The following is a 13,357-nucleotide window of genomic DNA, read 5'->3' as shown; positions in this document are numbered from 1 at the left end:
ATAACACACACACACACACACACACACACACACACACACACACACACACACACACACACACACACACACACACACACACACACACACACACACACACACACACACACACACACACACACACACACACACACACACACACACACACACACACACACACACACACACACACACACACACACACACGTTGAAGTGGAGATGGACACTGGGCAGCTGTAGACTGTCTACAACTCCACCTATCTTCTGAATCATTAATAAAGGGAGGGAGTCACTCATATCTGGGGTGTTCTCTCTAATGTAGACGACCTCCCGCCTCCAGCCAAGCAAACACACACACACACACACACACAATGCACATACATATAAGGATACTAACAACTTGTTAGCGACTGGTTTAAACCACCCTCTCTCACACACCATTAAGAGATTAGATTAAAAAGCAGAACTGTTCAGAGTGAATAATTCCTAAATATAGCAAGATTTTATTTTTACTCCTACACAAAACCACCGTCAGCAATTCAAGCTGAGATAGAGGACAAAGCAAGAGTTGAGAAGAGGTAGAAAAGAGAAAAAAACATCATCAAACTCCAAGGACTGTATTTCCACAGATCAATGAGATTTAAAAATGGCTCATACGACCAGCAATTAAAAGACCAAAGTGTTTTGTCTTTGTGTGTGTCCTTGTTGTCTGCCTGCATGTCCTGGCAAAGTGGCCACTACTGGCACAATGACAAAAACACACCTCACATTCTCAGTTTTGACCTTGCTTGGTTTTACAACATGAATAGACTAGCGGGACTTTGAGGAATCCATTTCCCACGGGGCTGGAATTAAAGTAGTGTCTGAGATGTCATGACATGACATGTGATATGATGTGATGTGGGGATGGGTGGCCGATGTACTCCGTCTTTAGTCTGGAACCATAAGTGTGGAAGGTGGACAGAACATATTGGGTAAGAAACAAGGGTTAAACAGTCCTAATTTGTTCCCAGTTCCCAGCACAAAACGAAGTGGATGTCTGAATTAAACATCTCTAAATGTGGTGCATATAGAGTTCCAGAGGATACAGCTTCCAGCACAATGCAGACAAGATGCCTCAGGAATTTAACCAGACAACAATTAAGCGCTCAGCTCCACATCAGGTCCAGGACTGTCAGAGACCGTCAGAAACATTCTGGTGAAATACACAAAGCAGTGACACTGCTGACTACATAAGTGAACGGCTACAGCAACATTTATATCATGATTGTATGTACTGTATGTTGATGACAGCAGGTTGTCAGCAGAAACCAGACTTTACAGTACGCAAAAAACTTATTGTAAGAAAAATTTGTGTTGAAAAGAAGTAGTGTCAGATCACTATCTTCTTCCTGTCCTTTCGACTTGTCCCGTTAGGGATCGCCACGGCAGCTCACACTTTTCCATGCCAGCTTATCATCTGCATCCACCTCTCTAACACCAACTGCCCTCATGTCCTCCTCACTAGATCAACCTTCTCTTTGGTCTTCCTCTTGCCTCAACACTCAGCACCATTTTACTAATATACTCACCATGTCTCTTCTGGATGTGTCCAAACCATTGATGACTGCTCTTTGTCTCCAAAATATTTCACCTTGGCTGTTCCTTTGATGAACTCATTTCTGATCGCGTCCAGTCTGGTCACTCACAGAGAGAACCTCAACATCTTCATTTCCTCCACTTCCAGCTCAGCTTCCTGTCTTCTTTTAGTGGCACCATCCCTAATCTATACATCATGGCTGGCCTCACCATTATCTTATAAACTCTGCCCTTCATTATGGCAGAGACTCTTCTGTCACCTCTTCTCACCAACTAGAATCGTGTTGAACAACCTGGTCAAAAACTCCACAGCCACCTCTCCTAGATGCTTCCATACTTTCACAGGAATGTAGTCATGTGTTACTGAACCACCCTGTCTTCTGACCCCCACTTCCAAACAAGCCGTGGCAATCCAAGGACTGTTTTTACTTCGACCCCATTCTGTTTTATTTTGCCAATATCAGTCGGCAATACTAAGGAAGCCTTTGAGTACTTTCATTAGGAGATCATCCTTCATTTCAAATAACATCAGAGAGATTTTTTGATTTAGAGAGAGAGCGAGCGAGAGCGAAAGAGCGAAAGAGCGAAAGAGAGAGAGAGACAGAGACAGAGAGAGAGAGAGAGAGAGAGAGAGAAAGAGAGATGACCCCTCCCTGCTGTGCTGAGTCAATATTTTAGAGGAAGTCAGACCCCGGGGGACATACTTGTCCCCAGCTACCGGAGAGTCACTTGTTCGTCTACTGAGTACACACACAGACACACTACATGGCACAAATACATGCACTCACGCGCATGCACTCACTGTCCAAGAAAGTTCAACCAAGCACATGCTGCTTCATGACCCATCAGCTGAGTCTACAATTAAAATCCCACAGTCATGCAGCTCCCTGGTGTCTCTGGCGGCTGATTTCCAGTGTTTGTCAGTGCAGTACAATCATCCCAGACTCAGACACAGAATACACACTACTGCCACATATCAAACTTAGAAAATGACATGAGAGTAGGGATTTGTTTTTGCTGTACTGCTCTCCCTTTCTACAGGCAGTGAGCTGAGGCAACTGTTGTTGAAGCTCCTAGAAATTTCATTAAATGTTTTGACCATCTGATCTCTGAAGTCATTCAAATGGAGCTCTATACATGTATACACACACACACACACACACACACACACACACACACACACACACACACACACACACACACACACACACACACGCACACACACACACACACACACCTGCTGGTCATTTATTCAGTGCAACTGGTGCTTCCCTTAAATCAACCATAGACCTTCTCTAAAACAGACAGGGTAAACTCCTTGACAGCAAAGGGGATACATTATCTGCTTAAACAGGAACCAACAAAAACACTGCCCTTTAACACAAACACTAAACTCTGCTGAGCTGCAGCTTCTCTTTTGTCACTGAATATTACACTACATTAATAAGAACATGAATCTTTCAATGCTGTATTTCAAGGTTCTGTTTTCTAGTTTTTAGCAGAATACCATCTCATAACATTTCTTTTTCCTCCATTTCAAGTATTTGTCAGTGAACTGAATATATGATCCACTAGTCTTCGTATTTGTAGCAGAGCAAGTGACCTTCCAGCCTGATTCTCTGCCCCCTGGCTGTTCCTTCACCCTCCCGTCAGATGGCCAAGTTGTTGACATGAAACATCCATCGGCTACAAAAGAGCAAGGATGGTGAGTCTGTAGGGGAAAGGAATGCCATACGCATACCATCCATGCACACAACACGACCAGCCAGCCACATATCAGCAGTACTTACCACTGCCACCGCCTGCAAAACATGCACACTGTGAGGGCATAGACAAAGATGCATGCCTTTGAGCATGCAAGCTCATACAAACACATATAGGCCTGTGCAAATATAGTCCGAACACACAAACAAAGGCTTATTGAGTGGAACAGGCCAAACTCTTCGAACCTGTTTTTAAGTTAAAACGGCGGCTGGTACTCAGATTTCACACAATTGGGATCTGATCTAAACTAACAACTGATAGGGTTCTGAGTCGCCAATCTGAAAAATTTTAAAAAGCAATGTAATGATTTGCAAATCTTTTTAACCTTACAAAGTGAAAACAGGGTAAACTCAACAGTTTCTCGACAGTCCGAGGCCTCTAGTACCATATTAGGTGCTTAAAATGCTGAAGATGGGCCTGTCTGTCACGACCCTAACGCTCTGCTGCAAGGATGCATTAGGCGGTGGGACTTAGCATTATTGTCTTGCTGAAATAAATATGGACATCTACATGGCAGTGTGTGTAGTTCTAAAACCTACACATAGGTTTTAACACATGCCTTTCAGCATTAATGGCCCACTCACAAAAGTTACACATTTCTCCCATACCGCCACAGATGCTGTAAGATACTTTCAAAAGTTAAAGTTACAATATACAGTATGTATAAAGCTCAACAGTTTCTATTACATAATGCAATGAGTAGCTAAACCCAGTTCACACAGAGACAAGACAGTTGTGCTTGATGTCTTCATTCCATAATTTCTGCTGAACTTCTTTCCTTCTGCTGACTAATATCACAGCCCACAGTCTAGAAGCATTAATGTAACACAAACAAAATATACACACTAAGTTGAAGTGACTGCAGCTGCACCATCAACACTTGAAGTTACAGAAGCTCCACTTACATCAGTGTAAAGGTGGCGCAGTGATGCAATCATGGAGGTGGAATATAGTGATAACTATCACTATATTATGTCACATGTCTCAAGTCAACATGAATGATGAGTGCTTGCTCAGAAAAAAATCTGCAAACACAATCTATTTACTAAATGTGTCACAATCAGTAAATGCAGTGCAGCATTTTTCTACCTATTTTCAGACACAGCATATTTGAAAATACTGCAAAGCCTCAAGTCACCCTAGTATGAAATGCCTTTAAAAACACATACTGTATGCATCTGACATATAAGCAGTACGTGCATCTGAAAGCTTTACTTTCTTTCTTTCCATCCATATATCCACCTGTTTGTCAGTTTGTCAATCAGTTTATCTTAATTCACATCCTGGGCTTTTTATTAGGATCCTGATACGACCACAAAAAAAAAAGTGTTATGCGCAAAACTTTCTTTTAAACGACTCTAAAATTAAAGAAGAGATGTTGTTTCTGATGCTGTCTTCGTCAAGAATGAAAATAAAACATTTGCCATACATCTAAATCAATGACGTAGGTTGTATATTCCATAAATTAAATCAGAGCACAATAGAGATGAAAGTCAGCTGACAGACGACATTTACTCTGTGACTCAGCAGAACACCTGAGGGGTTGTCTCTTAAAAATAGAAAGTCAAATATCCGCTGTCATAGAAACACTTTTCAGAGTCGGCTGGCAGGACGACTGGTGAATACATCTTCTGTAAACAGCTGCAGTAAATAAAGCTAGCTCTTCAGGCATAAAGTGTTGCTACAGAAAGACACGTGATGTTATTTTTTTTCTTTGTGGAGTTAAGAAGAATGTTCTCGGGTATTTTATACAAATTCTCTTTGAAATGAATTCTTACTGTGCATTTTGTTTCATTTATTCTTGGATGTAAAACTTGCTAAAATAACACAAATCTTAAGCTTGAAAGCCAAACAAAGGCAAACATACAGGCCCCACTACTAATTATACTTATAAGCAACACAGATTCATCCTCCTCAAAATCACAAAAATGTCCACTTGAAGCATTCAGGTATGATGCAGTTCCTCTACTTTGTTCAGTTTAGGCTAAAAAACAATTAAACTCTGAGGCAAAGATTATTTTGATTTTGTTTAAAGACTAAATCAGAGCCCAAGAGAGAATGCATAATTACTCAATAAGTCCTTTCTAAATCCATGACCTATGCATAAACAGCTCGGGGTGTTATGCTGCATTCAGTCACTATCAAGGGCGACTGAATGTGCTCTTTCCTAAATAGTGCATGAGAACAAGGGCAAGAGGGCAGACATGGAGACAAAGGCTAACTGGAGGAAGAGATGGGGGGTGAGGGACACACCCAACATGAAAACAGAAGAATGGAGACTCAGTTCCACCCTGTGACAACCTCCTGTCAGGCTGAGGTTGGGTAATCTTTTACTCTTGGCTGTAAAACTCTGTTACTGAATACTAAAGACTATCGGATATCTCCTGCCTCTTAAAGACTCAGGTTCACAGTCAGGATTCAGGCTGACACATGAGTTTATCAATCATCTTATGTTAAAGTTGGACTAACAGTTCAGTAGGGACTGAGGGAATAATGTATGCATCGCTGTAAAAATGAACAGTCTAAAAAGTGTGTGTGAATGTGTACACAGGGAGTGTCACGAACGAGGTAGAAGAGGTGTGTTTAATTATGAGTCTGTCTGGGTACAAAGGGCACTGAGGTTCACTGAGAAGCAGCAATAAAGATTATAAAAAAAGAAACATACAAATGAAATGCTGCAAAATCAAATCCTATCATTATGCACAAAGATAGTGTTAAGTGTATTTAGGTGATTTCAAAAGAGTGTTAAAAATACTCCTTTGAAATCGCCGTGTTGTTTGGAGGACCAAGCCACTGCTCGGCTCCTGAGAACAGAAGACCTCCTGACAGTCACTGGCAGAGAGAGTTTTAAGAATAAGAAGCAACCAGATCCTACCTTGAACACCAGAAAGCTCATTGTTTATTTCTGTAAACTTAACTGATATTCACTCCTTTGTCAGCAGCAGCAAAAGATGGGGCCCTAACTAATGTAGAGTGAACAAACCCTAATTCATTCATTCATTCATTCAAGGCATGGCAAGCACCTTGTTGGTACTTAAACAAAAGTAAAGCAAAGTAAGGCCCAGGATGTAAACAGGTTGTATTTCTTCCATAATCACTGTAATTATTCCTTAATTATTAAGAGTGCTTCCGGTGTAATATTAACTGAACCAATCAGAGATAAGGTGTCCCATTCTCTCTATGTGCTTCATGCAACTGTAGGCAGTGCACAGCAATTAACATCCCACTCATCTCACTGAGTGACAGGTACACAGTAAAGTATACAGAGAAAACTGACCAGTAATTGTCAGTTTTAATATCACACAAAGATGTGTTGAAATGCAATCTGGGAGAAATAAAATATGATTGCAACACAAATGCCAGAAACTCATTATTTACAGGAAGGGACAGTCAATTTATCTAACAAAAATAATAGTCATCAGTTAGGAGGTGGGGGGCACCCTAGACAGGTCGTCACTTCTCCAGATAGATAATCTCCATTTATAGGCTTTTCTGGAGAGTAGAGTACACCTTTGGGATTATACTGATGTTGTATGTCACACTTTTCTCCGCCCACAAATTGAAGGTTTATATTTAAAATATTTATCTAAAATAAATAAAACACAGGCATGTTGTTCTGTTGTTGTCTTATTCCATGTAAAAGACAAATGGTGTTGAATGAAAGGGACTTTGTTCCCCTCTCTGTAAAAAAAAGACCTACAGAGACAGACAACAATTTACACTCAAACAGGCAACTAAGAGTCACAAACCCACCATCACCTTTGGGCTGTGTTTCCACAGGAGCCCCCAGAGACGTGGACAGAACATACTAATTCCATACACTGGGCTTGCACTGGGAGGTAGTAAGACTAAGCCACTGTGGCTCAGTGTAAAAGAATTGAGTAAGCCACAAAAAGCCACATTCTGTGTCCAAGACAGTGGCACAGTGCGCTGACAACCAACGCACGTTGCATGGGGTGTGTTGGGGGACACCCCCCGCAGGGGGGCTATGGGAAATTTTTTAGAAAATGGGTTGTTTTCCCTCAATTCTGAGGGCAAATTCTTCTGTTCAGTTTACCAACACAAATAAACTGAAGTCAACAGTTCATGCTAAACTATCTTTATTTCTATCCCACTTTATGCAGGTATAAATGTGAGATTCAACAATTGAAAACTTCCATTCACTATTTGAAGATACAGTCATACAAAATATTACTCAATGTTTACTTGGAAGTTTTACTTGGACTAGAAGACATTTTAACTTTGACCACCACCAACACCATTGGTATGACATAGTTTAGTTTTTCTTTTTTTAATTCGATATGATTTTTCATTTCAATATAAAAAGACATGAAAAATAGTAAGCGAGGTGAATACACATTTACATGCATCGCTGGTTATTCCTGCCGAACATAGGGATCAAAAGTCTAAGACTACAAAAAAGTATTAATAATATGATATCTTTAATTTACCTTCTGATCAGTCTGTCACCACTCCTACCCCCTCTCAACATTCCCCATTTGTTGTTTAATTAGGATTTTAACACAAACTGTACTATATAACACTGGATTCTTAATTTTTTTCGACTGATCGTCCTCGCCTTGTCGTACACCAATTCGCGAGTTTAGCTTGTAAAATTAGCATCTTTTTGTTTTTCATTGGACAAGACTAAGTCATGACTCGAGCGCATATTTAATGATCAGGAGCGTTCGTGTCACTTCGGCGCTAGCGAGAAAAAAAGTTTGTTTTTGCTTTTGGGATTTTCGCGAGTCCAAAAAAGTTGTAAGTTTTAGCCTTTTTTCCCCTAAAAATAAGAACAACACTGAATACACAGGCTAAAAACCTTGCAGCCAATCTGGAATTTACTTCTCCTATGGTGACGTGGTGAATGGCTAGCGCAAGCCCAGCATACAGAAAGACCCAAGGGCTGCATGGTTTTTTTTTTAATACACTTTATATTTTGTCCATTTCACTTATTTGTGATCAACTAATTGATAAACTCATTCATTCTTTCTGCTCTTGGTTCACTTCAGTGGCTTCTACTGTATCACATTTAAACTAATAAAAAACAACTAACTTAAAAGAAAAGAAAGAAAACCTGTCTTGTTCAGGACATTTGCAGGTATACTTTGTCCCCGAGGCTACGATGAATGAGGTCAAGTTTGCCTAGATTTAAATATTCTCACATCTACTGATAATCATGTGAGATATAAAATGACTGTACATACAAAATGCTGCATGAATCTTTATAATTCTATGACATGAAATATAACATAATGCAATCTGACCCACAAAGCGGAAAATTGCCTGTCGGCAAGATAATTATGTTTCTTGTCTACAAGAAAATAGATGTACGGATGGAGAACAAATAACCTGTAACATGCTATTTTCTATGATCTAATTCTCTTCATCATTAAAGAATAAAACTAGCTCTATCAATTATCTTTTCTAATGTCTGTGATATATGTAGTTTTACTTCCTTGCAAAGACAGTCAGGATAACATTAAAGTTCCATCTCATCTAATCAGGTCATGTCATCAAACTGCTGAAAGGTTGCTGACTGAAAAGGCCATTCATTGCACACACACTAACACACAGACACTGAAGCAGAAGCATCAGGATACACATCGCTGATAACTTTCATTCTAATCAATCAATTCAGAACTAAACAATCAATTCAGGACTAAACGTGTGCCTCTCAAGTTCAAATCTTTGGCTGACAGCAAATCTGAGTACGTAGCACACAACCTAAACAACCCCGTGTGTGTACACAATGGCTCTGTTGGATCTTGTCACCATGGTAACTGATGCCGGGCACCAAGTGAGAGGAACTTGAGAAGCGAGCAGGGAGTCGGGTCAGAGAGGAAGCAGGGGACTGGAGGCCAAATAAGCCTGGTAGTAACACATCAACAGACGCAGCATGGAGGCTGACGTGTTCTGCAAATCCTCTGGAGGAGCTGTGTGGAACTTACATGTGGATCAAACATTGGCAGAAAGTAATTACCGTACTACATTTTCCTGTTAAACTAATGAAGACTTGAACACTGGCAATTTCTCAACACAGTTCATTTGATACAAGACATATTTAATTACATTATATGTGTATACCGACCCACAACTGAGAGATTTAAAGAGCAGCTGGCAATTACTAGCTAGACCAGAAAAGAGTTCCATCTGAAAGTGTTCCAAAATCGTGGATGAATTGGGCGATCCAGGAGCTTCACTCTCTGATTCCATTCCTCTGCCATGGCTAATGGACTGCTACTGCGTAAAACTACTGAGCTTCAAACCATTCATGACAAGATCCATCACCTCTCACCAAACCAAGCCTATAAAGAAGAGTCACAGAAGCATTTCTTGGTTAAATGTGACACAACACCAAGCACCACCAGTACAGAATCTTCCTCTTTTCTTTTCGACTTGTCTCGTTGACGTTGGCACAAAATGTAACCCACCTGCCTGCTTCTACCTCTGCTTTTGTAGTTTATCAAATATTCTTTCCTCTTCCGGAAGAACACGTTCACTATAGCCATGTCCATTGTTTTTGCAAAGCCTACCAGCATCTGCCCCTCCAATTTCCTTTCCTGGGTGCCAAACTTATCCATCACTTCTTCATCATCTCTATTTCCCTCCCCAACATGTGTATTAAAATCTGCACCAACCACACATCTCTCTGACTCAGGAATGCTCTGACAAACTTATTCTACCTCCGTCCAGAATTTCTCTTTCTCCTCCAGTTAACATCCTACCTGTGGAGCATAAGTGTTCATCTGTAACACCAGTACAGAATCTCAAACTTTAATCTACAACATCTGACCACAGATAGTTATAAAGAAACACTGAAAAATGTGTGTTATACTTTTGAGGTATAAAAAGTGTGACAAAACCATGCTTATAAACATACAAACAAAGTCCTTGAAGCAGTTGGAGACTGATACTCCAGAAAGACGATCTATCATTCCTCACTGTGCAGAGTTTAGACACAGTAAGCATGTGTTTGTCTACTGTCCGTGACCTTGAGATGAGATGCCTGAGAAAGGAAAAATAAATCCCAGTGGGGGATGGCGTCAGTGCGTGCACATCTGTGCTTGTGCATGCATTTGTGCTAAAAGAGAAGAGTCAGCAAAGCAAAAGAGACAGAGAAGTGAAATAGGGAAGCGTTTTTGATATCACCAACTACAAATCTGCAAAAAGGATTAATCCGTTTCCTCATAGCAGCTCCACTTTCCAGCAGCTTTAGATTTATAACACTATTTGGTACATTTTTACCTGCTAACTTTAAGCAAGGGAAATGAACAGGCTTTCTTTTTGTAAATCATACCAATGATGTCCACAGGCTAACAAGAAAAAAACTTCCTGCCTCTCACCGACTTGAAATGTCAGCCCATTATGTCTCTGATATCAAACAGCCATAACACATAGGAGGCCGAGCACACGACTGGATCCTAATGAAATGCTGATACACAAAATAATCTCAGCACACGTCATGTGTCGGCCAGCCAATATTATAGAACCTACTGTGATTATCTGAGCAAAATCTCACGATAGTGTTTTGCATTATTTTTAGAATCTATGTCATTTACTTCTATACCTGAAACAGAAATTACATTCATATCCGATCAATAATTCCATGTCAATTATCACCTTTTGACATTTACTTTGCGCTCAACCATTGTGTTATCTAATCACACTTATTCTGCTAAGTAAAGAATTCAATTCATCTTCAGAATGGGGGACACTTACTCGATCAAGGTGCTTAATTTCTAACCGCACATCTATTGACGCCAACATCTTGGATCAATTTGAGACAAAGCCAAACACAAATGGCTGCAGCCTCGGGTCCATCAAATCCATCTGCTGTGTGATGCGACGTGTCAGTGTTTCTGTTAACCATTCTTTATAGGGTGTTGCTGTATTTCTGGACCTGGTTCAGATTTCATAGATATTTGAACTTCTACGTCTTATTACAACCACAATCAATCAAGACATTGTATTACAGATACATATCTACTGTACATGCTTGACCTATGGTTAAGACAGGTCAAAGGTCAGGTTAAGCTCTGACCTCTTTCAAGAGTCTGTGACCCTATAAAAGATATGTCAAACACAGGAAAGTCTTTTTTTGTAATGAGGAACTGTGTTTTTCACACACATTACTCCAGACTTGAGCTTAAGATTAAGAAGAGGGTTCAGCCAAAACCTCTAACTGCCTCATAAACAATAAAGATTCATAAATCACTGGGAGTTTTGTCACCACCTGCTCAAGATGAATCTAATTCGCAAAACAATACCATAAGATTCCCACAAACCTTTCTTGAACTCCTCCAGCATGGAGTCCAGCTTGGTGTCGTGGAAGACAAAGTGGACTGGGTGGTTGTAGAACTTGGTGATGGTCTTGAGTGTGGTGCAGTCATCCGGGTCAACGAAAGCCAAGTCCTTGACAAACAGGATGTCCACGATGTTCGATCGTTCATCCTCATACACAGGTATCCTTGTGTACCCACTTTCCATGATCTCAGACATGGTGTTAAAGTCCAGCACAGCATCACTGTGGATCATGAAGCAGTTGCCGATAGGCGTCATGACATCCTCCACTGTTTTGGTCCTGAGCTCCAGCGCACCTTGGATCATGTTGAGCTCCTCCTTCACCAGGTCATTGTAGGGTTCTGTAACTTTTAGCATCTCCACTAACTTTTCCCGGTTGTACACAGTGCCAATCTCCTGGCCCAGGACACAGTCAAGGATCTTACTGATGGGCCAGGACAGGGGGAACGTTAACAGCATGAACAGCTTGGTGACTAAGATGGTGTTGGCTCCGACAGCTAGACCATGCCGGGAGCAGAGCGCCTGGGGGACGATCTCACCGAAAATGACAATCCCAACTGTGGAAGCGACCACAGCACCGAACCCAGACTTGGTGAGGTCGTCCAGGAGGATGGTGAGGGTGGTGTTCACCAGGACATTTCCTAGGAGCAGCGAGCAAAGTAAGTAGTTTCCCTTCCTCCGGATGGGCTCGATTTTCCGTGCATACTTCTTCTCCTTTTCGGTCCCGCAGCTCTGCACAATGCGGAGCTCCATCGGGTCCAGAGCCATCAGCCCCAGGTTGAGACCACTGAACATTCCAGACAGCACCAGCAGGAAGGAGATGATGATCACCTGTAGCCAGATGGGAAGCAGGGACTTCTTCTCCTCTACCACCCGCAGCCTGCCGTCTATGTCGTCCAGCAGGTACCAGGTCGGCTCCTTCTCCTCCCTGTCCAGCACACACAAGCCGAACACCTTCACCACCTCGCTCTTCCGGAGCTGCTTGATCTTGAGGCTGATCGCCCCAGAGGTGTTTTCGTTGCTTACCTCCATGGACGGAGACACCACAATATCTTTGGTTAATTCGGAACAAGTCCTATTGAACGGGAGAACAATTGCTCCGAATGAGTCATCCTCTTTATCACTGGAGTAAAGTTCTGTGAACCCGATGAGCTTCCAGCTGTCTGGAGACAAGTGGAGCCCGTAGAACCTGAATACGCTGTTCGCTCCCTCGGTCACCTGAATCACCCCTCTCTCGCTGGTCTCTGCCGGAGTGTCGCACTTCTCCAACCTCATACCCAGTATCCGAGTCTTTCCCCTGGAATCCGAGACCCCCGCCTCGGTTTGCCTCCCCGCTAAAACACAAGAAAAGATCAATAAAGTTAACGTTAGCCCCCATCCGCTTGAGTCTATCGCCATGTTTGTTTCGCTCTCTGCGAACAGGGGAACTGACGTCACCTACTCGTTTCCAGAAGTACACCCCTCTCATTTGCATAACCGCATACCTCCAGTACAACCAATCAGCAGTGGAAACGTCATTCCCAAAAAATGACCAACCTCTTCAGTTTTAAATTTTAAGGTCGTCTGTTATCTTTTTATTTAAGGTCGACTAGCAGAATTTTGTTGTTGTTTGTTTTTGTTTTTATTTCACTTTTAAAACCCTGGTTGACTAAAAAGAAATTTACGGATACTTTGGAATTTTAACAACACAGCCTCAGAAAATATTTCATGAAGTTAGTTAAACTTTATAGAAGCT

The 13,357-nt window shown here is 41.5% G+C and overlaps 1 protein-coding gene across 3 annotated transcripts in view; it reads right to left on the bottom strand.

Moving 5' to 3' along the window:
- Positions 1-13,025, bottom strand: part of LOC137592395 (novel protein similar to human and mouse cyclin M4 (CNNM4)) — a 40,598-nt gene extending 27,573 nt beyond the window's left edge. For all 3 annotated transcript variants that reach the window (XM_068310540.1, XM_068310541.1, XM_068310542.1), the window contains exon 1: positions 11,607-13,025. In XM_068310540.1, coding sequence (XP_068166641.1) covers positions 11,607-13,020 — 1,414 coding nt within the window. In that variant the 5' untranslated portion in view covers positions 13,021-13,025. The remainder of the gene's footprint in view (positions 1-11,606) is intronic.
- Positions 13,026-13,357: the final 332 nt, after the last annotated feature.

Source organism: Antennarius striatus, chromosome 3 (assembly GCF_040054535.1).
Source record: "Antennarius striatus isolate MH-2024 chromosome 3, ASM4005453v1, whole genome shotgun sequence".
In the NCBI taxonomy this organism is placed as follows: domain Eukaryota; kingdom Metazoa; phylum Chordata; class Actinopteri; order Lophiiformes; family Antennariidae; genus Antennarius; species Antennarius striatus.
The sequence above is the reverse complement of the archived record's forward strand: the minus strand, read 5'-3'. Positions and strand labels throughout refer to the sequence as shown.